The 23,335-nt window shown below is 48.7% G+C and overlaps 1 protein-coding gene across 3 annotated transcripts in view; it reads right to left on the reverse strand.

Annotated features, from left to right (window-relative positions):
* Nucleotides 1–23,335, reverse strand: part of raph1b (Ras association (RalGDS/AF-6) and pleckstrin homology domains 1b) — a 36,958-nt gene that overhangs the window by 11,327 nt on the left and 2,296 nt on the right. For 2 of the 3 annotated variants that reach the window (XM_069698364.1, XM_069698365.1), the window contains 7 exons: nt 13,383–13,468; nt 3,088–3,207; nt 2,635–2,740; nt 2,322–2,516; nt 1,486–1,916; nt 875–961; nt 239–313 (listed from right to left, as the gene is read on the reverse strand). In XM_069698364.1, coding sequence (XP_069554465.1) covers nt 239–313; nt 875–961; nt 1,486–1,916; nt 2,322–2,516; nt 2,635–2,740; nt 3,088–3,207 — 1,014 coding nt within the window. In that variant the 5' untranslated portion in view covers nt 13,383–13,468. The remainder of the gene's footprint in view (nt 1–238; nt 314–874; nt 962–1,485; nt 1,917–2,321; nt 2,517–2,634; nt 2,741–3,087; nt 3,208–13,382; nt 13,469–23,335) is intronic. The other variant, XM_069698367.1, reaches the window with a different exon arrangement.

Below are 23,335 nucleotides of genomic sequence, written 5' to 3' on the forward strand. Positions count from 1 at the left end.
TGTGTTGGTGAGTGCTTTAACAGTGTTCCCAGTATGGATTCTTCCACAAAAAGACATGCAGAGCAGACGAGAGAAGCAGCACACACACACACACACACACACACACACACACACACACACACACACACACACACACACACACACACACACACACACACACACACACACACACACACACACACACACACACACACACCAGAGAAATATGGAAGAAAAGGCGAGTGTATGAGGAAGTCACCTTGGTCAGGAGGTGAGAAGGCTTTCCAGCTATGCTTTTCAGAATGAGCGAGGTTTCTCGGTCCAGATAGGAGTGCTTGGGTGAGGAGGTGAGGGGATAAAAAAAGAAGAAAAAAAAAGGAGAGCAGAGGAAGAGACAAAATATAGAGAAGTCAGGGCCAGATGATTCTCGGTGGCTTATTAATCGCAGGTGTTTAGATCTTATTTGATACAAAGAAGCGTGGAAGCGAGAGAAGGCTCCATAAATGAAGCGCGCAGCAGGGGTGGTTGTCATTAGCTGCAGCTGTGGGTAAAGAAGCAATGATTGTGAGAAGTACTTGAGAGAGAGAGACAATGATTACAATACACTGAATACATGGTAGGGTTTGTATTCTGCCACAGACACGACACGCATCCTTCGTTCACACCGTACACATTTTCTGGTCACGTGGGCGTTGTGCACAAACCCCGAGGCCGCACAAGACAGCTGAAATGTTTATTCCGATAGTCACGGTTACACCTTTACCAATATTTTGTAACAGGATCCAAATAGACAAAATAAGAGAATAGAAACTTCTTTTTAACGTGACGGCATCGATACGTTATCGTACTCGGTACAGCCTTAAAATGGAACATTTTCATGCGCACATGCACTTACGGTGGCCCGGTCCACTTCGCCCCGCCCCGAGGCGAAGTCAAGCTGCCGCCTGGCCGGCTGACTTTTGGCCCGTCGCAGTGTGACATGCTGGGAAAAAGCAGGAGGTGCAGGCGAGGTGTGCGCGTGTGGGACGGAGGATGCAAACACAGACAATGTAAACACATGCAGAGAGGGACAAGGGACATGCGAGATACAGCGTTTCGTCAGAACTCAAACACTATATCGATCCTTCCTCTCAAACAAAGTCACCTAAACAAAATGTTAGCCGCTTGGAAAATAGGTTAAACAAACTTTTCTTGAATTAGTCCGGTGTGCTTTGTTAAAGTAAGCGAATGAAGTCAGAAAACGGTCGGCGCTCACGTTGTAATCCGAGTCACGCTCGGGATTACGACGTATCCGGTGACGTGACTTCATTGCGGGCTTACGGTCAATTCGCCCTCATCGATCGGATTCGGAAACCGAATTGACCGCGGCGCTGATTCACGCACATCTCACTTACCGTTGCGGCTGGAAATGCGCAGAATTTTCACACTCCTTCACACGCACTTTGTCATCAGCTGATAAACGCTCTGTCTTTGATATCCTTGGCTACGTTCTTTATGTTTTCATACCTCTGTGCTGGTCTGGTTTTGCCCCTGTGCGCTCTGACTGCCCTCCGCCTCTCCGCCCGCCGTCGCTTTATCGGTGTCCAGGGAGTCCGTGCTGGAAGCCGAGGCGCACGCCGAGTTCACGCTGGACCGCTGGGACGGAGCCTCTTGCTCGCTGACGGCGCCCGCCGAGCCGGTCCTGCGGTGCTGCCCCCCGCCGCCGGAAGATCCGGACGAGGGCCGCCGCAGGGTGGTGGAGGAAAACGAGGACGACGAGGAGGAGGAAGAGGAGGAGGAGGTGGTCTGACGTGCCGCTTCGTCCATGCTGAGAGAGGCCTTCTCCAGCTGAGAGGTGATGTCGTCCAGGGAGATGTTGGAGGCCGCGGGGCGAGCGTTGACGCCGCCGCCTCGGACGGTGTTGGCCGGCGACGCCCGGGTGCTGCTGCTGGCACTTCCTGTTGGGGAGGTTCGAGTTTAAACGCGGCTCAGAAAGGAGATGGGAACAGGGGATGCATTTCTTCATATTTCACGGCATTCGTTTCACATTTCTGCCAGATTTCGGAAGCTCTCGCATTTTAACACGCGTGTGACAAACACATGTCAACCTTTCAACGAGTATGACGCTGAATGTGATATAGCTCGTGGCGAACGGGATGTCCCCTCCTTTTTCCGCCTATAAAAATATTTCCTTGCGGGGTTTTGCTTTCTCTTCGGCTTTACTGGAGAGGATCAGCCTTTTGTCGATCGTTTATTTATCCCCCGTCAGCCTTTCACCGCTTCCGCCGCCGGATCCGCCTCTTTGATGAGGGGAAAAGTGTGATATTTCAGTGTTCTTAATGGTCATATTTCAGCAGGACTACCTCCGCTGCTTCCCCCTCCGCCGGTGCCCGTGTGCTTCGCGCTCGCGCTCCGCCCCCCGGGGCCCCTCTGCTGGCCTTTGTTCTGGCTGCGCGAAGTTGCGTTGGGCTTGGAGATGGTATTGAGCTCCTGCTCGATGGAGCACAGGTCAGCCATCAGGGCGTCCAGGTCCACCGTGTCTCCCTGGTTCAACGCCTCTGCAGGGGAGTAAAGATAAAGGAAGAACAGAGGGCGGGGTTGGGGGGTTAAACGATATCGATTATTCGACCTTTTCTGGACGCTGTTCTTGTAACGACACCGTGAGTGTGGTCTCACCGTTTATGTTGTACATTGAGAAACGGTAGGAGAAGTTGGCCATGTTGGTCTCCTGCCTGAGAGGAGGCTTCTGCAGCGCTTTCTGCGGCCTGCCGTCATCCAGACTCTGCAGCGCACACACGAGCGAAATTCTGACATTACAGTGGAAGCGCGGCACCCTAACAACCGTGTCTGCCTGCTAGACTCCTTAGTCACACGCAAACACACGGACCTGCACAAATACACGACACAAAGTGGTGGTGGGAGGGGGGAGTTGCTAGGATACAGTATAGGGAGACAGAATTAGCAGTGTTAATGTTGCTATGGATACAGCCCCTTCCTTCTCTCTCTGCTCTTTTACCTGTGTGAGTGTGTCTGAGTAACCAACCATCCCGTGTGTATGTGTGTGTGGGTGTGTGTGTGTGTGTGTGCGTGTGTGCGTGTGTGCGTGTGTGTGTGGATGTATGTTTTAACCTGTGTGAGCTTGTCCAGCTCTCCCAGCCAGGCTCCAAACATCTTGTCCAGGTCCTGGTCCTCCTTGTCACTGTCTTCCTCGGCTCCATGGTCCAACTCATCATCAGATACCTGCTCCATCTTCACACGCACGCATGCACGCGCACACACGCACACACACACACACACACACACACACACACACACACACACACACACACACACACACACACACACACACACACACACACACACACACACACACGTGAGGAAAAAGCAGATAGAAATATGAGAAGTTGTCAGATGATTCAACACACGTACACAAATTCACACAATCAGGTCACACCCGCAGACCAGAAATGATCAAAAAAAATAATAATAATAATTCAGCTCAGCTCATGCCAACCTCACTGCCTGTTCCCATGACAACCGCTCATGCACCCCTAGCGGGCACCCGGTGCTGTGTGATCAATGGATCTCCCTGTTAGTGAGTGTCTGGTGTACCGACACACCCGGCATCTCTACCTCTACCGAAAGAGAGGGAGGCCGGCGGACCAGACGGAGGAGGAGGAGGAGGAGGAGCACAGCATCTTCCTCAGACCTGTAAGGAAACCACTATAACCTCATGTGCATTACCGTGTTATTTTGGGACCCATAAATCAGCACTAAAACGACAGACGGGATATTAATCCGACACCGTTCGTGGCCGTATTGTCCAGTGTGAGTGATGCTGGCTGCGGGAGCCAGGCTGCGCTTTGTCAAAGGTGATGGCAGAGCTCTCTCTAGTGGACAGAAAGGAAAGTTGCGCAGCTGTTTGGCTCAGCCCTGCGGTTCATATCTAGCAATGCTAGAGAACAAGTCAGACGGAGTCAGAAAAAGGTAGAATAAAATGGTTAGTAATGTCCAAAAATCAAACCATCAAAGGATCTACAGTCAACATGTGTATGCTTTCCATTTCAGAAACCGCTTTGTAACCTGCGTATACGTTACACGAGCGAGCTGCCTTACCCTTGTCGGTACATACTGGGACATTTTACGGTAGACAAAATGCTAAATTAAAATGAAATCGAGTAGAGTGAAAGAAAAATTGCCTCCATTCAACACCGTGCAGCTTTAACGTGAGCCGAAGTCCTTCCCTGTTTTTTTTCTTTCATTTATTTGTGTGACAGCTGGGCAGTTATACAGTTGAGACAATCTGATGTTACCCAACCTTGGGGAAGGAAGAAAAAAACAAAACACAAATGCCAGCCTGCATTTGAGGAAGAATGTTATCTAATCTGGTGATACATTCGTCAAGTGGAAGGAAAAGCACGGGGAGAGTCACGTCTGTGACGCCTGGTCAGGTGCCGGAGGAAGTGCGGCGTGCGCGCTTTCTCATCGCACCTTTCCATCTCAACACACACGGAGACATTTATTACACCAAAGTCATGTTGCACTGGACAGTAAATAAACTACGTAGGACAGGGCAACTTGACAAGCCTTCCCCTGAAGAGTGCCATTGTCTTGGTACAGTCTGGTGCCCCCATTACAGTCCAGTCAGATGGAATATTCCTCTTGTAATCCCATTGATGTTTTCAGAGGGTGTCATTCCCTCCTGTTATCCACGCTTTGTGGTGTCAGTCACTGGTGGGGACTGTTCCAAACCGGGATTAACCCCTCCGATGACCCCTGTTTCTTTTGATCCAGTAAAATGTCTGCGTGTGACTCAATGTGTGTGTGTACACAAGGGACTTTTGTGTGTCTGTGCCTCATGGTGGTGGTGCTGCTGCATACTCGAGACGCAATTTGAAAGTCGTGCTCTGTTGTTACAGAATGTGATAAAAGCAGGAAATAAACCAGGCGGTGGGTGAAAGGCACTAGCAGGAGGCGGCGTTTGGCAAAGCAAACGGGAACGCGCGGCAGCTGAGGGGCACTTGTTGCATTCCAGGCAGCACTCGTGTTTACTCCTTAAAGTCAGTGTATGTACAGTGCACGTACAATAAAATAAATACACTCCCTCACCTAGCGTGCGTGCACTACGGCGTCGATAAGACAGATTCCTGCTTCGGCCACCTTGCCGAGGGACGTGGGCATCTAAATACGTAAACAAAAACAACCAAAATGTGTACAAAATTACATCCGTGCACTCGCGGTCGCGTGTGGGAGTCGGAACGGAAAATAGCCCGGATGTGCAGGATTCCTAATTTCCCTCGTGGCCCCGTTTGTTGGCAGGAAACTCCAGCTGTCCCTCAGTTTGTCCAGACCGCTTACTGGGAGGGCGGGAGGAGGCCTTCGGGGCGCTAAAAGAGAGATCCGGACTCATCTACTGCGTCGTTTAGGGGGGACCCGGGAATACAGCCGTTTTCCCGAATCTAAGTGACATGGTGCCACCAACCATTTGAAGAATAATCACCGGTCTACTTGGCTTAATATGTGGTCACACGCAAACATCTGTTTTGTGGGTTCCCCCGCTATGAAAATAGGTGAGTGTAACCCCTCTCTGCGGCATGACATCATGGCCGGAAAGAGGAAATGAGTCATATGTAAATACCCAAGTGGGTCACACTGCAGGACACTTTTAATAGCTGTGTTTAAACAGCAATCAGCCTGGGGGGGGGGGCTTCACAACACACACACATACAAGCACTTGGACTAATATACATATGCTACAGGTACCTATTCAGTCTAGATGCACTGAATAGTGATATAGTGAATAGTAGATATGAAACTGGAGCCAAAAACAAGCAGCCTTTTTGGAAATAGCCGCTGTGGTCATCCTAATGGAATCGCAGCGTCGACAGGAGCATATGCTGCTGCAGGTTTAAGTGAATTACCACCTGAGGCCCTGCTTTTAAGCTTACGGAGCGTGACCTGGGAGAGACACAGGGAAGGGGAGGAGGGAAGCCGTGTGCGAATGCACTCCCGCAAGCATCATCGCAAACCGAACACCGGCCCGGGCCCTTTTTGCCCTCCCGATACTGCACGCTCCTTCTTTTTTTGTCCGAGCATGACCCCCACTCATCTGTCTCCCGTGACTGCTGGGTGGCTCAGAGGTCTAGGGGTGAAAGGTCAAAGGTCTTCCCATCGGGCTTCTTCTTTTCTTTTTTTTTTGGTCCACGGAAAAACTTGCGGTTCTCGCCGATGCTGCAATACATGGCAGAAAGAGATGAAGAGTCAAAAGGGAGGGGGGCCACTGGGGAAAACTACATATGAGAGAAAGTATAGCAAGCATCCGGTGCTGAGGAGGTTGAAGAGGGGGAGGAGGAAGACATGTCTATCTTTAGACCGAGTCATTCAGATCAGAGAGTATCGAGAGGATTGAAAAAAGGGAGCGGTATGAAGACGAGAACTGTCTGCAATAGTTTTTTCATACTTGCAACAGTATTAAATATTGATGAAAAATTTGGCACTGTGTTTTAAAGTGGCAGGTTTTTCCTCAACCGACCGCCTCCAGATGTATCGGGCCTAATCTGATTTCGATACGACTGTTGTTGAGCTGGTAGAAAGTAGGTTAATGAGTGAGAAAAGAGCGCCTTGACTCGAGGCAAAGAAACGCCGGTGAACTTGCTGACTTCTCGTCCCGCTTTAGGTCACGTGACTTGGAATGACGGACGCTGCCGGTGGGCTATTTTCACACCAAATGTGGCACACAAATGGAGTCGCTCCAAACTGCGGTGCGGACAAGTCTCGTCAAACATCCGAGGTTACGAAAAGGAACATTATTAATCCCTTTAGGTGGGAAATACATTCTCTGGCTTTCATCTATTGTAAATGTTTAGGATCAACTTCACTTCTGTGGCCTGGTGTGCTCCTTAACATCTGTGGCGTGGGAAATAACCAGAGAACCAAGAGGAAGTCTGTGAGAAGACAGAGAAGAGATCTCAGACCTTGTTGCTCTTTTATGTCTTTAGACAAAAAAAAAAAAGGAAAAGAGGAAGATGGAAAAGGCTGCCGTACAGAAAGAAAGAAAGTGTGTTAGAAAGAGAGGGAGAGCGTGAAATGCCGTGATAGGTCAGATTAGGTCTCCACGGTTGGCTTCTTCTTAACCCAGTTTGCATGACGGGGATGTTTCTCCATTTGGTTCACATTAAACTGCATCTGGGACAGAAGAACAACAACTTTTTACAGCACACGAGCCAGATGAGTGTCTCGGGTAGCTGACGAGTATACGACTTGCCTCTCAGTCACCGTGACGGCGGACGGGCGTCGTTTGCGATCATTCGCGTGTCCGTCCGGGGCGAAAGAGCACTTTCTAAACTCATATTTCTGCAGACGGTAATCTTTTCTTTGCCTTATTGCCGTTGCCTTTTGTAACGTGTTTGCTGGACTCGCACTGACTTTGTAACAATAAACACAAACGGCCCAAAAAAAAAAAAAAAACTCGCGCGTACAAGAGAAAGGAAAATGGGCCCAGACTGCAATACCCGTCACTGACAGCTTCAGCACCACCTGCCCCGTCTCCACCTCTCATTCAAATGTGAGGTGGAGACTAAGCTTAGCATTTGAGATACAAATAAGTCCTTTCATATTTCAGTCGCACAGGAAACAGCAGGGCCGGGATGTGGAATATGACCGGAGCTGTGTAAACACTATTGTGGCCAGATGATCCTGCTGCGATGATGATTGCGTACATGTTTCCATCGAGTGCTTCTAAATACACTATTTTTGGACCAACATATTCCATCTCGCCACATTTTTCTGTGTGTACGGTGGCAGAGAGGACTGCGTTGGGTAATAAAACCGGGCACGAGTCCTTTGGCTCTCATCGTCTCCGCCTCGGAAAAAAACAGTGAATCGCACGCACCGACTTCCAAAGCCACTTCGTCCTCACAGCTATTTCGCTCTCCTCTCCAATTATCTTCACAAAAATATTCTAATAGCGAGTGTCTGACACCTCGCAGCTAAAAATACTCTCAACACATCATTTCTTCCCATCAAACTGAGCCAAAACTGAGAAGAAACAGAGCGGAGAAGACATGAGAAGGCGCGAGGCTAGAAATCAGCAGGGCGGTCACAGAAACTCGGTGAGCTTGTGCGAGGCGTGAATATGCTGCTGCGGTCTACGGCTGCAAATGGAGAAAAGGAATCATCGAGACGCAAACGATCCCGCTGACGAAGAGTCGATACGGGCGCGGATGCAGACGGAGCTCAAACAGGTAAAACATTCAGCGTACCCGAGGCTAGGAATAGCTCCAAACGCAGTCACGCACCGGGCTCCGGGAGGGGAACGCTGCTCATTAAGTCCCGTGTGACAAAAAGGCCAACGCTGCACGTGCACGACGGGAGAGGAAGTGGCATGTTTGAAGGGTCTTTTTTTCAATTCACGGTGCTCACAAGGTGGGAAACCCTACTGCGAACACCCGAGCCACAGAATACCTTTGTAATTCAGCATTGTTGTGTATGAAGACATGTAAATATAAACACAAATAATTTCCTTGTTCCTGAAACTACATCTATTAATAATCTTAACAAACAATGATTAAGCCCGTCATCTGGTACCGACCGCCCTTCCAGCCTGACAGACTGTGACTAACCTCTTACACGTACACGCGTCTCGTTGTCGTCGCAGCTCGCGCGGCCCACGTACTCGAAGCAATAAAACACTTCGAGTGTCAACGTATTGTACCGAGATCATGTGTGCGCTTCAGACTGCGTCTTGTAATCTTGTGCGCGGCCGGAACAAAGCCCGCTTGGTGTCACTGCCTTTGAGATATGAAGCAGATACAATCTCATCATAAACGTGCGAGCGTGTAATAATTCCCTCGTCTTGCCTCGCCCCTTTTCTTTTTCTTTTTTTCCCTCATGTTGGACTCCCTTTAAAAACTGACCAAGAGAGCAGAAAACCAACGTCGCCGCTTCACATGGACATCGTGCAAGTTAAAAGTAAAAAGAGGAAAGTGGCTAAGAGCTGTAGCTGGCGGTGCCATTAAAAGGACTCTTTGAAAAAGGGAGCGGCGAGTCGGCCACCGTCCAAAGTCCGAGTAGGTGGGGTTGGTTTGTCAACCTCGGCTGGCCTGCAGCGGCCACCGATGTCTGACTCAAAAGGGACACGATACTCTGCGCGTGTTTGCCCTGGATGAACGAGAAATGTTGGGTGGATGCAGCTTTAAATGGTTAAAGAAAGCAGGCTTGTGACGAGATGATTACAGGATCACAGACACAGTACGGGTGAGGAACAGCCCCTCTCTCTCTATCTCGCTCTCTCTATCTCTCTCTCTCTGCAACCAGAAAATGTGCTGCATGGCACTTTCCATGCACATGCACCACCTCCTGCAGATGACTACACCTCCGACGTGGACGTACAGTACGATCTACGGCGCTGTCGTTAATACAGCCTTATTTTTCATGGGTCGTCCTGATTCCTGCAGCGTTCTATTTTTTTATTATTATTGTTACAACAACACCTCCCACCTGCTACACCGAACACAAGGCAGCTTTTATGGAAATGTGGACAGCAAAGCATGGATTAAAAAAAAAAAAAAAAAAGTGTCATACATCACATAAAAGAGCAGAGAGCGCCACGGCGGAAGGACCGCAGGGGGACAAAGAGGCGAGTGGAGATGGATGGGTACAATAATGGAGCAACACAGCCAGCTATTAGATTGTGGATGAAGGGGAGGGACCGATGTCCGAAACAACAGCTCCAGTGTCATTAGTCGAGCGCGAGCAACAGCCTGCGAGCAGAGACACGCATACGGATCCGCAAACACATTCGGGCTCACTCGAGCACAGCGTGACACAGTAAGGCTCTCCGGCTTATACAGCCAATTAGGAGGGAGGAGCAGGGGAAGAGATGGGGGACAGAGAGAGGAGAAAGATGGGGAGGATGTCGGGAGCAGACAGATGGAGAGGGAGTCATGGTGTGTGGGGGAGGGGGGGAGCACGGAGAAAGGAAAAGCAGCGAGTGTGAAAATGCATCGTCACACACACACACACACACACTGGTGGGCGGTAGGTGTGAGGACTCGATAGCTCACTAATATCAGAGCGAGCCAAACCGAAGCTGCCCTGCATCTCTGCGAATGGCTGTTGCCATGGCAACACACATGCACACATGTCGGCGTTGGCGTGCTTCGCGGACAGACACGCGACTATCAAAAGGCTCCATTGTGATTCTCAGTAACGACTAAAATATCGCTGTCATCATATCGCATCCGTTTCCCTGGATCCCCATAATTTATCAATATTGCATGATGTGGTAATATAAAAATTAGAAAAAACAAACAGGGGATCTGTGCTGTGTGTGCGTGTGTGTGCGTACGTGCGTGCGTGCGTGTCTCTATCCTACACACACACACACACAGAGGATGTATCAGCTTCCCTCCAGGACAGCAGTCCAAATGTGAAATCAATTGTCTTGTCCATTCCCCTCAAGAGTTCAGGTTACACGCACGCACGCACGAGCTCAGGTGGTCTGCTGCAATGGGCTCACACACACCCACACTAACTTTTAAACATGATGCAGCACTGCAGCAGCCGACAACAGAGGCTGACTCCTGAGAAGAACAAGCCAGTCAAAAAAAAAAGGATGAGAGTGCATCTGATCTGTTAAATTGCAAAGCTAGAGGAGCTGCGATGTCGGGCAGTAATTCCTCTGCAGAGTGTCTCTTCTTGTGTTTTGTTAAACTGAAGTTTGCCGCATCGTAATTCAAACTTATATTTTGCGCGTGGTCAGATGTAAAATTGAAGCTGCTGTAACTTCATCATTTAGAGATAAATGGGGTTTTGTTGTATCGTGAAACCATCGATATCTGCGTCACTTTGAAACAGGCTTTCAGCAGACTTCGCCGCTTAGTTTGATGTAAGACTTTAATACACAATTATGAGTGACAAAGTACGAATGGATGATGGAAAACCAGTTGGAACATAAAAGCCTAGAATTATTAATTATACAACAATAACGCCTAATTCATTAAATCAGCTTGGCCTGGACCTGGATGAGAGCCACAAAATGGATTTACGGATTTAAAAATGCAAAACGATCAATTCATTTAAGTAAATTTTTTTGCTAAAACAGGCCGTACGGGGCGGACTCCTGCCTCCTCTGCACAAAATCTACTGTTCAAACAATCCAAATTTAATTTTAGAGGTTATTAACATCTCCTGGCAGCCTCATTGCAGCAGGGAAAAGGAAAAAAAATGTAAGACTTTTTGACGTATTCAAAAGGCATTTTTGAGGGACTTAACCTTTAAAGAGCTGCATATGCCCTGCAAATAATTCCAGACTGCTCACTCTCGAGTGGAAATTAAAGCATGCCGCAAGCTTGTTGATGTAAATTCATGCAATCAAATCATCTACTGCAGATAAATGAAATCATTTTGAGCCAAAAGGTCTTCCTATTTTTACTTGGTCAGGCTAAAAAGGCGGTTTACATCTGCCACCTGTCAGGGAATACAAAACACTGTCGGTGTGACTTACTGCACGAGCTACACGTGCCAAACCGTACGCACGGATGGCTGCGCTGCGAACAACGCCGCAACCAGCCAGTCGTGTGCAACGGGCTGCGCGTAAAGGCAAAAGAGGAAGACTCCAACGTCTGCACGCACGCCACGAGCAGCCGGGGACGTCTTCTTCTGTTAGCTTAGTTTCCCATCTCCCCTTGAGCTCTGCCCTTCTGCGCATAACCCCTGCAGCTCGTGTGTGTGTGTGTGTGTGTGTGTGTGTGTGTGTGTGTGTGTGTGTGTGTGTGTGTGTGTGTGTGTGTGTGTGTGTGTGTGTGTGTGTGTGTGTGTGTGTGTGTGTGTGTGTGTCTGCTTCCTGCTGCCAGCATTGCTGCTGTCCACATATTTTTTTCATTTCCCAACGGTCACATCTTCAGGGACAAGCGGCAGAGATCATTTTAAGGTCAGTCCGTTTTAAGGAGTGCCCGGTGCACGAATGAAGCGGTTGCCGTGACAACCACGTCACGGCGCACAGTACGAGACGGACGCTGACAGCTGAGCGTCAGCGGCCGTTTCCCCCCATGACAACCCCGCCTCGAAACACATGACGCGCGCACGCAGCTATAAACCTCAGTGACATGTGCGACTTCACTTCCTGGAACCGTTGAAGTCCAGGGGAGCAGACTTCCTCGTTAAAGCCCCAGACTTCATCTCCAGCTTCCTTTTCTTTCTTTTTTTTTTTTACCCGTTACAAGTTTGTTTTCCGACATTAAAATGATCCAGTAGGAGTCTGAGCCTTTGTCCATCCACATCCACGTTTTTCATTTTTAAATACCTGACGTGAAGGTCTATAACTTTTATAACGTGAAGAATAAGAACACTGTATTCATTCCCTACTGGGACAAAATGGAAAAGTCACGTTGAGTTATGAATTAGGAAAAGGCGCAAGTGAGAGATTTCTCCTTCTTAATATGATATAAACAACCCGTAGACCGTACCGTGACCAGATAAAGGAGACGACTGTACCGACAATGTTTCAGCCCTGCTGCCTCTCAGTCTAGAAGCATCAACCAGACTGCCACCCGAACATTTACTTTTTCTAATGAATTTCCATACACAAAAACATCCTGGAAAATAGCAGACAGTGTGCCAATGTATTTGTGGAGTTGCTTCCGTTTTGCTTCTGTTCATAAAGCTGCTATTTTGCATTCTCGGTCTTGTGCACTACTGTGTCGTTTTCCCTCCACTGTGTTACAGGAACAAATTTCCGATGCGTGTTGTCGTCACGCAGCCAAGGCAGCTACCTGACAACAGATCTGTTTGACAAACAGTGAGACACCGAAGTGACTTGATCTGTGAAAAGAAAAAAAGGAAGTCAGCGTCTTGTATAAAAACAAGAGCGGAAACTTTTGCAATTACGAATTCACCACAGATCTGCGATAGTACGAAGATGAAAGCTCGCTGTGAGGAGCGTCCTCTTTCTAGCGACCGCAGCCACGGTTCGGCCGCACGTGGTTCCACTTAAGTCAAGAATTATCTCTCTTGGCGAGGAAGACTTTTTCCCTGACAAGATCCTCAGAGGTCTGACTTCTCTTTCATTTTGGCTTTGATTTACAAGGCCTTCTGAAACGAGGCCTTTTCGGGGGAAACGCACTCCTCCAGCCCTGACTCCTTTTACAACAAACAACACACGCATAGATCTGTCAACAGGGGATTCCGCTTACTTCAACAAAAAAGATGATAGGACGCCTCGGTTAAGCACGTCAGAAGCACGGCGATAAAACTGGCATTCAAAGAACAGCCTTACGTGTAACTTCCCCAGCGGCCGAACAACTCGTGTCAGAAAAACAATCTTTGTGATGTTTGCGCTTACGGGCGTCGACGCAGATTTTCCTTTTTCCTTCTGCTCAGACTTTATTACCCGCAGAAAGTCGAGATGGCACGGGAACTCTTACCTCTGAAATGGCTTTCCCTGCTTCCGACTGACGTCAAAGGTCAGATGAAACCGCCAGTCCGCGCCGTGACTGGGCTTTTTAGACCCCTAGAAAAGAGCAGGGGGGAAGAAAAAAAAAAATAACTGTTAGATATACGATTTAGAGTGAGCTGTGAAATAGCAAACTTATGGGTGTTTGTTCTCGCTGCGCCGCGGGAGGATCGCGAGACTCGGCAGCTGGAGGAGCGCGGACCGATTTCACTGTCGCAAGAATGCAGGGGATTAACTGTGGAGGGCTGCCTGAGCCGGAGTCTTAACTAGGCACAGACAAAAATGACACGCGCAGCCAGAGAGACACTTATCGCAGAGCTCTGAAAGCAATCGAGCGCGGCTACCCCTCTTCATTATGGATTCTCTTCATCGCTACGGCTACATTAAGAATGTGACATTTCAGCTGCTTCTCCGCTACGAAGCCTCTCTCACACCGGCACGCACGAAGTCGACTTAATAAGCATGGCAAGCGCCACAGGCTGACAATTTCACATGAGTCAGAGTAGAAACCTTTTCGGTACTCTGACACCGACGGTGACTCACCGGTCTCCACCTGTTCTCAAAACAGTGCTTTCGACATGTCAGCGAATCCTCAACGACAGCTGACTCAGGGTGGACTATTTTATCAAAAATAATCTGAATGCTGAATCACAGTTTAGCTGGAAAAAAGATAATTCAGGTTGTAACGTGCTGAGCTGCACAGGAAATTTCAACGCTGTGATTTTGTCGTGGTGTCAGAGGGGAGGCAGCTGATGTTGTGACTAACTACTATAGAGCTTTTCCCGCTGGCCTCAGCTGTTCCTTCGTTTTTCTATGTACCAACTGTTGTTCGGGCGCAGCACGTCCGACCCCCACGCTCTCCTGGCAAAAAAAAAAAAAGCGCGCGCCTCCGAGTGTGTTTTCACAGCAAACACGCTCCTTGTAACAAGGAGAGAGTGTCAGAAAGGTCTCGCGTGTGCGTCCCTACATGCGAGTCTAGGACAAAAAAAAAAAAAAAAAAAAGCGGCCTGCTCAGATTACAGCACGCCCCACACCCAAACACCCACATCATCTAGTGATTCGCACACAGTTAGCGTGTGATATCGCTCCGTCGGCACGAGGCCATTTGAACAGGTGTGGCGGCGACACATGGGCCCGTGCAGCTGCAGGGAACGCAGTTGCTTCGGTCACGGCGGCACCGGGGGCCGACGGGCAGCTGCCGCCGGTGCCGAAAACAAAGACGGGGCCGGCGACAGATGCGCACGCAAACGTGACCGACTCGTACCGAGGAGTAAATGGTGTGCGGAGAAGCAAAAGTTCACGCGAATTCATTATAAAAGACTTCAATTAAACAACTCCAGAGTCCTAACCGAACTGTGTCGTCAGAACGGTGAAAGATATCACGTGCGTGCGCAGCACAGTGTTTGTGGAGCCCTGGAAACAGTATCTTCACTTGATTAAAAGCTGAGGCGACTCTTGGGGCACTTAAAAAAAAAAAATAAAACTTCCCCAAATGGTGCCCTGTGTATCAACAGTTAGCTCCAACAGACTTTTTACATGGCCTAGATCTGTGCCCTGCTTTAATAACAGGCCGAGGGGAAACACAGGGTCCAGTGTAGTGGACACAGGTGTGTCCTTGTCCACCCATTAATGGCGCTCCTCTGGGAGCCGCTCATTTCCTGTCCGGGCGGGAAGTGGGAAAGGAGGGCAGTGCTCCGAGCGAGCGGGGGTGGTGATGATGATGTCACGGCAGGAAATAAAGACGGGATTGTTGGATGGGGGAAGTACAGCGAGCCGAGGCCCGATACAAGTGTACAGTGGGTCTTGGGTCTATTGTACGTTGGCAAATTCTGTGACTTCATCGTGGTCCTCACAGCCACAATTATGAGATTAACTATCGAGATATGTCGGTCTTTGATGCGCAGTTTACTGACCTCATTTTAGGAAAAGACACTTGTATTTTTTTTTTTTATTAAGAAGATCGTACATAATTTAGAGGAGATGTATGTCCACTTTTTCATTATAAAGATAAACCAATTCCCAAAGCTATTACATTACATTCTGTGTCACAGTTAGACGGCTAAATTGTGTTGAAAAATATAACAATAAGGAATAACTCACTTACTCCCGTGCGACGACAGTACAAACAAGGGCCTTAAAATGATCAAATTAAATAAACACGTAACCCAGCATCTGTTCATCCTTCATCCGTGATCTTGTTAGATCGCAACGACGTACATACGACCACCCGCTAACCTATAAACGGAGAGAAAAGCCTGCTGTCAATCATTCCGGCGCAAAAAAGCACAAACGAGACGTCACGGTGACGCCACGGAGACTACGGAGCGGCGATTGGAGAGGCGCTCCGCTCGTTCCCGTGTCGGGCGAGAGGATCTGGAAATGTGATCTTATAATTACACTGTGAAACGTAGAGAAGAAAAACGCCACGTAGTGACTTCCGATTCACGAGACGAAACAGATACGCTGCCAAATTCAACAGTGATTCGGCCCAGAGATTTATTGATTAGAATCAGCCAACGGGACCTCCGTCTGCTTTCGGAACAAGAAAAAGCCTCGGCGGTGACCCCGGCAGCGTTCCCGTCGGGGCACCGAGGTAAACCGTCAGTCGGACGCAGAGCTGGGAAGGCGCATTAGTATTGATCGGTGTATCGGTTTTGTACCAAGTCAAGTGGGAGTCCAAGAAGCAACTGCTGCCACTTTCACGCAGCGAGCTGCCTGACCTCATCAGGAGGTCGATACAAAATTCCCTTCAAAAGATCTCAAATTGTTAGTCTGAAATCACCTGCGTCAAAGCTGGGAGCAAACGAGGTGCGACATGCAACTTCACTGCGTGACAGATGGTGAGATGTTACCAAAGTAATAATTTCGCATTCATATAACCCGCCGAATTTCAACATAGGATGTAGACCGAGAGGCAACTCGCCCATTGCTTCGTAAACTGCATCAGTCTGGCATTTTGGCTGTCGCCATGTGCATTTTTTGGAGCCAGAAGTGGACGTATTTGGACGAGTTTAACGACAGATTCAAAAACATGAAAACGGAGGCCAGATGTGCAGGTGTCACTGAACTGACCCTTTACGGACTCTTTTTTTTATTCCCACTCGTACACGCCTGTTCATCATCTGGCATCATCTGGCTGCGATTAACAGGAGCCGCTGATCTCTCCTCAGTGGGATTCGCCACAGTCTGTACGGTGAGCGCTCGGCTCTGGAAAAAACACACGTGGTGGGAATTATGGAATAATGCTGCGTCAGGAATGTTCCCACGATGGCCAGTGGGATCTGACGGCGGTCCCGCTGGCTGGCAGGAGTTTACTCGCTAATGCAACACACGCATACAGACTTCCACGATGAAACGCCTCTGGTGCGATTCCACACGTGGACCTGTTGGATCAAAATAGACCTTTGTGTCAAAGCGTTTGTGCACCGTTTCCTTCTAACGGCAAAATAAATCAGTATTTACCTCAATCCTCATCATTAACACAGCTTGATCACAGCTCAGATCAGTTTAAAGACAAGAGATTCCATTTAACAATTCCGCTGTTTTGTTTGAATAATCTCTCGATGGGGATCACTGACTGAATATATGCGACCTGACCCTGCTCGTGGCTCCGAAAGGCGGTCACGGTGCCAAACTCGGGGGGGCGGATGACGATTTGGTCACTGGGTAGGGTTGCCCGCGTGGCACGTGGGCCAAAAATAATCTGGAATCGCTAGAGAGTGAAAATCAGCGAAGCGGAGAGAGATTAGCGAGCTACTCAGCCACGACTTAACCCAGAGACTCAGTCAATAGGAGCTCGCGCTCCCTCGTAGAGCTGCCGGGGTATTAGTGAATGGGATTTGGCACGAGGCAGTCACACACAAGCGCACGTACGTACAGAGCGCTATTTTGTGAGATTAAGCTCGCGGGTTTGAGTAACTGTCAAGGGATTCTCTCGTGAAAATGTGTCAGTCCACTGACCGCCAGCTCGATTCTCTCGTTGCGTCGTAGGTCGCCGACTGAAACTCTTTACGTTCCTTCGGCGTCCTACGTGAACTCTGATGTAAAGCGAAAACAAACAAACAAAAATAGAGCAGCGGGCTGCCAACGTTAGCCTGTCTGGTCAACGCGGAGCACGAGGTGGAAGCCAAGTGCTGCGAGGGAGTGTGACTCCCAGACTTTGGCAGAGGACGCAAGGAAAACGAAGAATGACCTCAGTGTTTCCAAGCCTTCGCATTTCATAGGACGTCAGCTGCACCGAGGAATACTTTATAGGTTCTCATAAACCTCTCCCTCCTCCTTCTTACTTCTTTCCTCAAACCATCTCACATTTTCACCCTCCTCCTCCTCACAGGTGTTCCTCCACGAGTGAGGTGTTAATGGCTAAACCTGTGTGCTCTCGGCTCGGGGTGCAACCGGCAGGCGATGTGGGCGGCTTTCCAACCCCTCGCGTTTCCCTTCCTTGACGCTTAAGTACCGCCTGGATGGTGCAGTTAGATTTCTGAAAGACGTGAGCTGGGGCAACTTTCATGATGAGAGTGTAGTTAAAAGATCCGGGGGGGGGGGGGGGGACTAGGCTTCAGTGCATATTTAATGGCAAAACGAGCCTTTTCAGCTCCAGTTTTCAGAGCGCTGTTGGTTTGTGGCTCGCGCCGAGCACAGAAACACTTTCGATAATGTACGCGTGAACTTTTTTTTTTTTTTTGTGCTTTCAATGCGTCGCGGAATACTTTTAAGAGAGCTGCAGTTTGAGAGGACGACAACTTAAATAGGACGCGCGCTTGAGGTTTGGAATCTACTTTCTATTCGAGGCGAGCTATTTGTTTGTCCCAGACATACGCCGCTGCCATCGTGACCAAACGTGGCACCGCCGACACAATGCCACGCTAACCCCCACCTCCCGAAGGAGACACTGCGAAGGAATGCTGCATTTGCCGTGACTACATCCTTGACTTTCCCTGATAAGTCTCATAATGCTGCTATTGTTAGTGTTTTCAAAGTGGCGAATCAAACTGAATCCTCGGCGGATTTCTCTGGAATGTAACCACGGAGGTCGACGGTTAGAAAGCAACTGTACAAGCACGCGCTCCTCTACGCAGAGGCCGTCCAAACATTTTAGCCCGGGAGGTAGGCATTTCACAGCCGGGTGAGGGGAAACGCCGCAGCTTCATTTGTTTGCGTTTTGCACGCGGCGCTTTTGCTCCGTCGAAAACCCGATCTGCACTCAGCTGTAACGTACGCGTTATCAAAGGCCGCCGAAAGGCAAACAAACACACCGAACCCACACTGACACGCAACCTCGCCGTCACGGTTTCATGAGAACCGAGTGAACTTCGATCAGACTGGGCCGCTTATGTCGATGTTTATCCCAGACTGTAAAGAAACCCACGGCCGAGATCTGCAGCAAAGCGTCGGCCATTTAATATAATTCAACTGAGCTTGTAAAAAAGTGCACGCGAAGGCAATACGGAGGGCAGCTCGAAATAAATCCACTTCCATATGTAATTCCTACAGCAGACAGATCACCCCTAGTCAGTGATATATTTTCTACGCAGCGGGCCAGGCGGCGCGCGTATGGTTCCTCCGAGTGAGCGCTTTAATACTAGTCTCTCTGAAGCGCTTCCGCGAGCCTTCGGCATTCTGTGTCGTCTCCGCGTCAAAGATCCATTATCCACCTCTAAAGGCTGTCCGTCCCAGCGCAGACCAAAGCCCTCCCCGTCCGTCGACCCGTCTCACGTCTGTTGTGGCGGAGCTTCGACCGGACTTTGCCGCGGATTACACCGGCCGCTGGCGGTGGAGGGGAAAAAATAAATCGCCTCCTCCGCTCCGAGTTCCCCTCGATGCTATTCGATGCGGCGGCCGGAGTTCCGGCTGAGAATTCCCACCGGGATGAGATTCCCTCTTTCCGACCTTGGATGTCGAGATCGGGTTCGGGGTGATTACCGCGCGAAACTTAAACTCGCAGATAGGCACGCAAAAACACGGCAGGGGGGGCCCTCGAGGCGGGAACGGTCTCGGGTGTTGATCCCGCTGCCTGCGCGGCGGGGACGGAGAGCCGCGATCGAGACGGTACGCTTCACAAAAGACCCCTTATTTCCCGTCACCTGCGCCGTTCAGCTGACAAAGACTGAACTCCTGCAACAGTGAATGAAACAGACCATCTGCAATACAGTAGGGGGGAGAGGAGGGGGGAGGGAGCGGGGTTGAGAATCAGCCACCTGCCATTGTCAAAGTCACAGTGATTAATAGCTGCCTAAGCTGCTTAAACAAACTGTACGGTGAAAGAGGTAGCGACAAAAGGGACAATTAATGACTGAACAATACAAACAGGCTAAACATGTATTGTAGCAGATCAGAGGAAAAGAGAGGAAAATAGGTCACGGAGGAAGCAGTGTGGAGATAAAGACCGACAGACGGAGGTGGTTATGTGGTGTAGACGGTGCTGCGAGGCCCTATTTGTGACATGAAAAAAGAAAAGAAGAAATCCGCCCTTTGAGTTTTCTACAGATGACTGGCAATTACACAGGGAGAAATCCATCATGAAAGAAGGAGAAGTGTCAGTTTCTCCTCTGATAGTAGCCGCTATCGCTTTATCATCTCTCTAAAAGTCCCTCTCTCTACCTCGCGGATGCAAACCCGTTCGCCGACAGTTGTCTCGAGGTAATCTGGGTAATGTAAGACAGCGGACAAGGGTGAGGGAACACCACAACATTTCTCGATACAATCATTTCTAGGAGATCGATATCATATCCGGCCGCGTAAAAGCACCTGCGGGTAGGTTTTCCCCCCCAATAAGAAAATAAATCCCAGCAGAGCTGACCCGAACTACAAATGTTTCCAACTCGAGATGCAGCTTTCACCCATTGGCACAGATATAAGAACCAACATGGCAGAGAGATTGTAGGTCAACCCTCGCCGTTTGGAGCGGTCTTTACGCAGCGCTGGGTGTGTTTGCTTTAATATTGCCTGTGTGTGTCCAAGATAATGCAGAAGAGGAGGAGAGGCGGTTGCCCTCCTTCTGCCTACTCCAATCAGTGGTACAGAGTACAGGCTGCAATGTCCATATATATCTATCGTAGGTGAGACAGTGAATAAAAACAAAATGTTAGCATTCTTTTGATCTTCTCCCGTTTACCCCATTAAAGTCACTGTGTGCCACTGCTAATACAAAATCAAAACCCTTCCTGTATTGTAGTGTTGGGGTGCATTGATGACAGAGCTGTAAGGCAGCAAAAGTGCATTTTTTTTTTTTTTTTAAGGTCATAAAGCCTTATCATTATCACTTTCCATTTTTAAATAGCAGAAATCAATCATCACAAAAGAAAAGGCTGTACAAACAGTTGACTTCCTGCTAAACAGGGCTCCGACATACAGCGAATTTCTAAGTATATACTGTAAGGAAAGGGCAACAGGAAGAGCAACTCAATATGTGGACTAAGGGAGGTTTTGAACGCTACAAGCGGGCTGGTTAGCCATTTGTCTTTGTTTGCAAATGGCAGGGGCAGCTGCCACCGAAGGTCAGCAAAATGTTACCAGTGCGAGGCCCAGCAGAGGCTGACACCATGCGCCTGTGACGAGCAGGGGGACACACCCGGGTGGAGTGAAACACGCACGCTTTCCCTTGCATTTCAACTCCCACAACACACCCGTAACGAGGCATCTAGTCTGGCATCGAGGGGCTCGGCCCTGATGCAGCTGGTGGCCTTTAACGAGTTTACGCTCCGCTCCCCAACCCGAGCGACGGTACGGCGTGGAAAGATCCGGTTACACGCTTCGCCTGCAGCTCTCCGTCAGGGTGAGCTGAATGCAGCGTTTGAAGTGCCATCCTCCTCCACCGCCCCTTGCCCTCCTTCATCCACCTACACCTCCGGCTGTAACCCGACCTGGGTAAACTTACACCAACCAGCATCACCACCTACACCCCCCCCCCGACCACACCTCGGGCCTCGTCTTTGGAGCTTTTGTGTCGGGACGGTCTCGTGCCCAGGGACGTGTCTGGATGGATGGATGGATGGGTGTTAAGACAGGGGGGCCCTCGCAACTCGTACGACAGAGCCGGCAAAGTGCTGGCAGACGGACAGACCGGCGCGCGGGAGATGCTCACGCAACCGAACCGAGAATAGCCTTCAAATCTCTCCTCTCCAACGTCTCCGGGGATCATTCCTCAAGCCTCAAATTCCTTTGACAACTGTTTTTCTCATCTAATCAGCTGCATCCCGAGGAAATCAAGCAAGGATGAAAAGGAGCAGAGGGATGAAGGGAAGAAAAAAAAGAAAAAAAAACAGCCTCCTCTGAGGCTGTTTTGGTTTTTTTTTCTTCCCTCTTTTGGCAAAATAAGACAGCGTGGATGAACGAGAACAACCCTATTTCTGGTTATGTACTTTTGTTGGGAGCTGATGTTTCTTGCAAAATATCTCTCCCTCGGTTCTCTTTTCAATAGCCTGGAGAAAAAAGGCTGACAGTAAAACAGAAATGAAAAGAAAGAAAAAAAGAAAACCCTTCCATATGCTTTTAAACGGGAGCAGTAAAATGACACGGTACCTTCTAACATATGTTTTACCTCCCTGACTGGAAATTGAATCCGTGACTGGTCTTTTTTATGACTAAGCTGTATACCGTACAGCTTGAATACTGCGACTAAAAAGTCTACCGAGTAAAATGTCTCGTGTGATACTAAACATGAAATGCTGAGTCGCGTTTTAGTTGCGAGTTTGCACCAATGCCGTCAACAACAATTATTCTTTTTGCTGCACGCAAACTACAATAATCCTGTTGGACTCGCCACCAACGGGCCTGGAATAAGACAAACGAGTTGCTTCTAACATCAAAAGGAGAGCAAATATTTTTCAGTGCTTCCATTTTACATAACCAGCTGGCAATTAAAGGTCCTAAAAAACACATAGAGCCACGGTTAACAATGCCCGCAGGAATATTTCACTGGCTTTTCCAGATGTGTTTGGGGTATCATTCATTTCAGTCCTCTTCTGTGTATCTGACAAGACACTGACTGAAATTTGACTCCAAACTGCGGCTAGTTTTGTCTCGCAAAAAAAAAAAAAAAAAAAAAAAAAAAAAAAAAAGAAACACAGCAAGCTTAAAGGCATCTGCCCGAGGGGGGAGCAACCAGAAGGCCAGCAGTTATTTTCAACCCATTAACTGCACCGTAAGCGAATGGGTCGCATTGTCACTGCACTGTCTCAATGCCCAGAATAATGCGCTTCGAGTCTAGTGCTTTGTGGATGCAAATCAAGCGTGCCTTCAGGACAGAAGGTCTATTATAATGCCACTGTGGGGAATGAAGGCTGGGCCAAGTGGCTGCTTAGTGGCTTTTTGTTTTTCTTCCTTTTGGAGAAAATGTTGTTTGTTTTGTTGAGTTAACTCGTGAATTACAGTTTAAAAAAAACAAAAACAAAACTGTCCTCTGCTGGCCTGGGGAGGGAAAATAACAGAAAAATAAAATGTTCACTGGATGACGACCTGGGCCCGTGTGGCAAAAAGCCAGACAGCAGCAGCAGCAGCTCCTCTGTACAAATGACATTTGAACCCTCCAGTCAATGAAGGGTCATTATCTTTCCAGTGTTAATGTCTGGGAGGGAAACATAAGGTTGACCTCAGTGGAGATGCCTGTTTGTTAAGAGTCATTTACAATCATTTGTTGTGGAATTTCAAAGTTAATTCTTCCATCTAAGCATCAGCACAGTGAAGACGAGAAATAATAATGTAAACGTGTTAAAAACATTATTTTTTTTTTATTTTTTTTAAATAAAAAAATTTGCTTTCAGAAAAAAGCTTGGGCTTTAGACTGCTCTGAACATGCACTAAACCAGTTCGGTCTGTGCCATAAAAGTATCAAAGATTGGTACGCAGGCCTACTGTTATGTTTCACAACAAGCCGATAATATGGGCTGCATAAATGATCAATTGAAGACAAACAGAGTTTTTTTT

This window comes from Brachyistius frenatus, unplaced genomic scaffold (assembly GCF_029030835.1).
Source record: "Brachyistius frenatus isolate BFR_SWC_R1_liver_20210118 unplaced genomic scaffold, ASM2903083v1 Contig_26, whole genome shotgun sequence".
NCBI classification, from domain to species: Eukaryota; Metazoa; Chordata; class Actinopteri; family Embiotocidae; genus Brachyistius; species Brachyistius frenatus.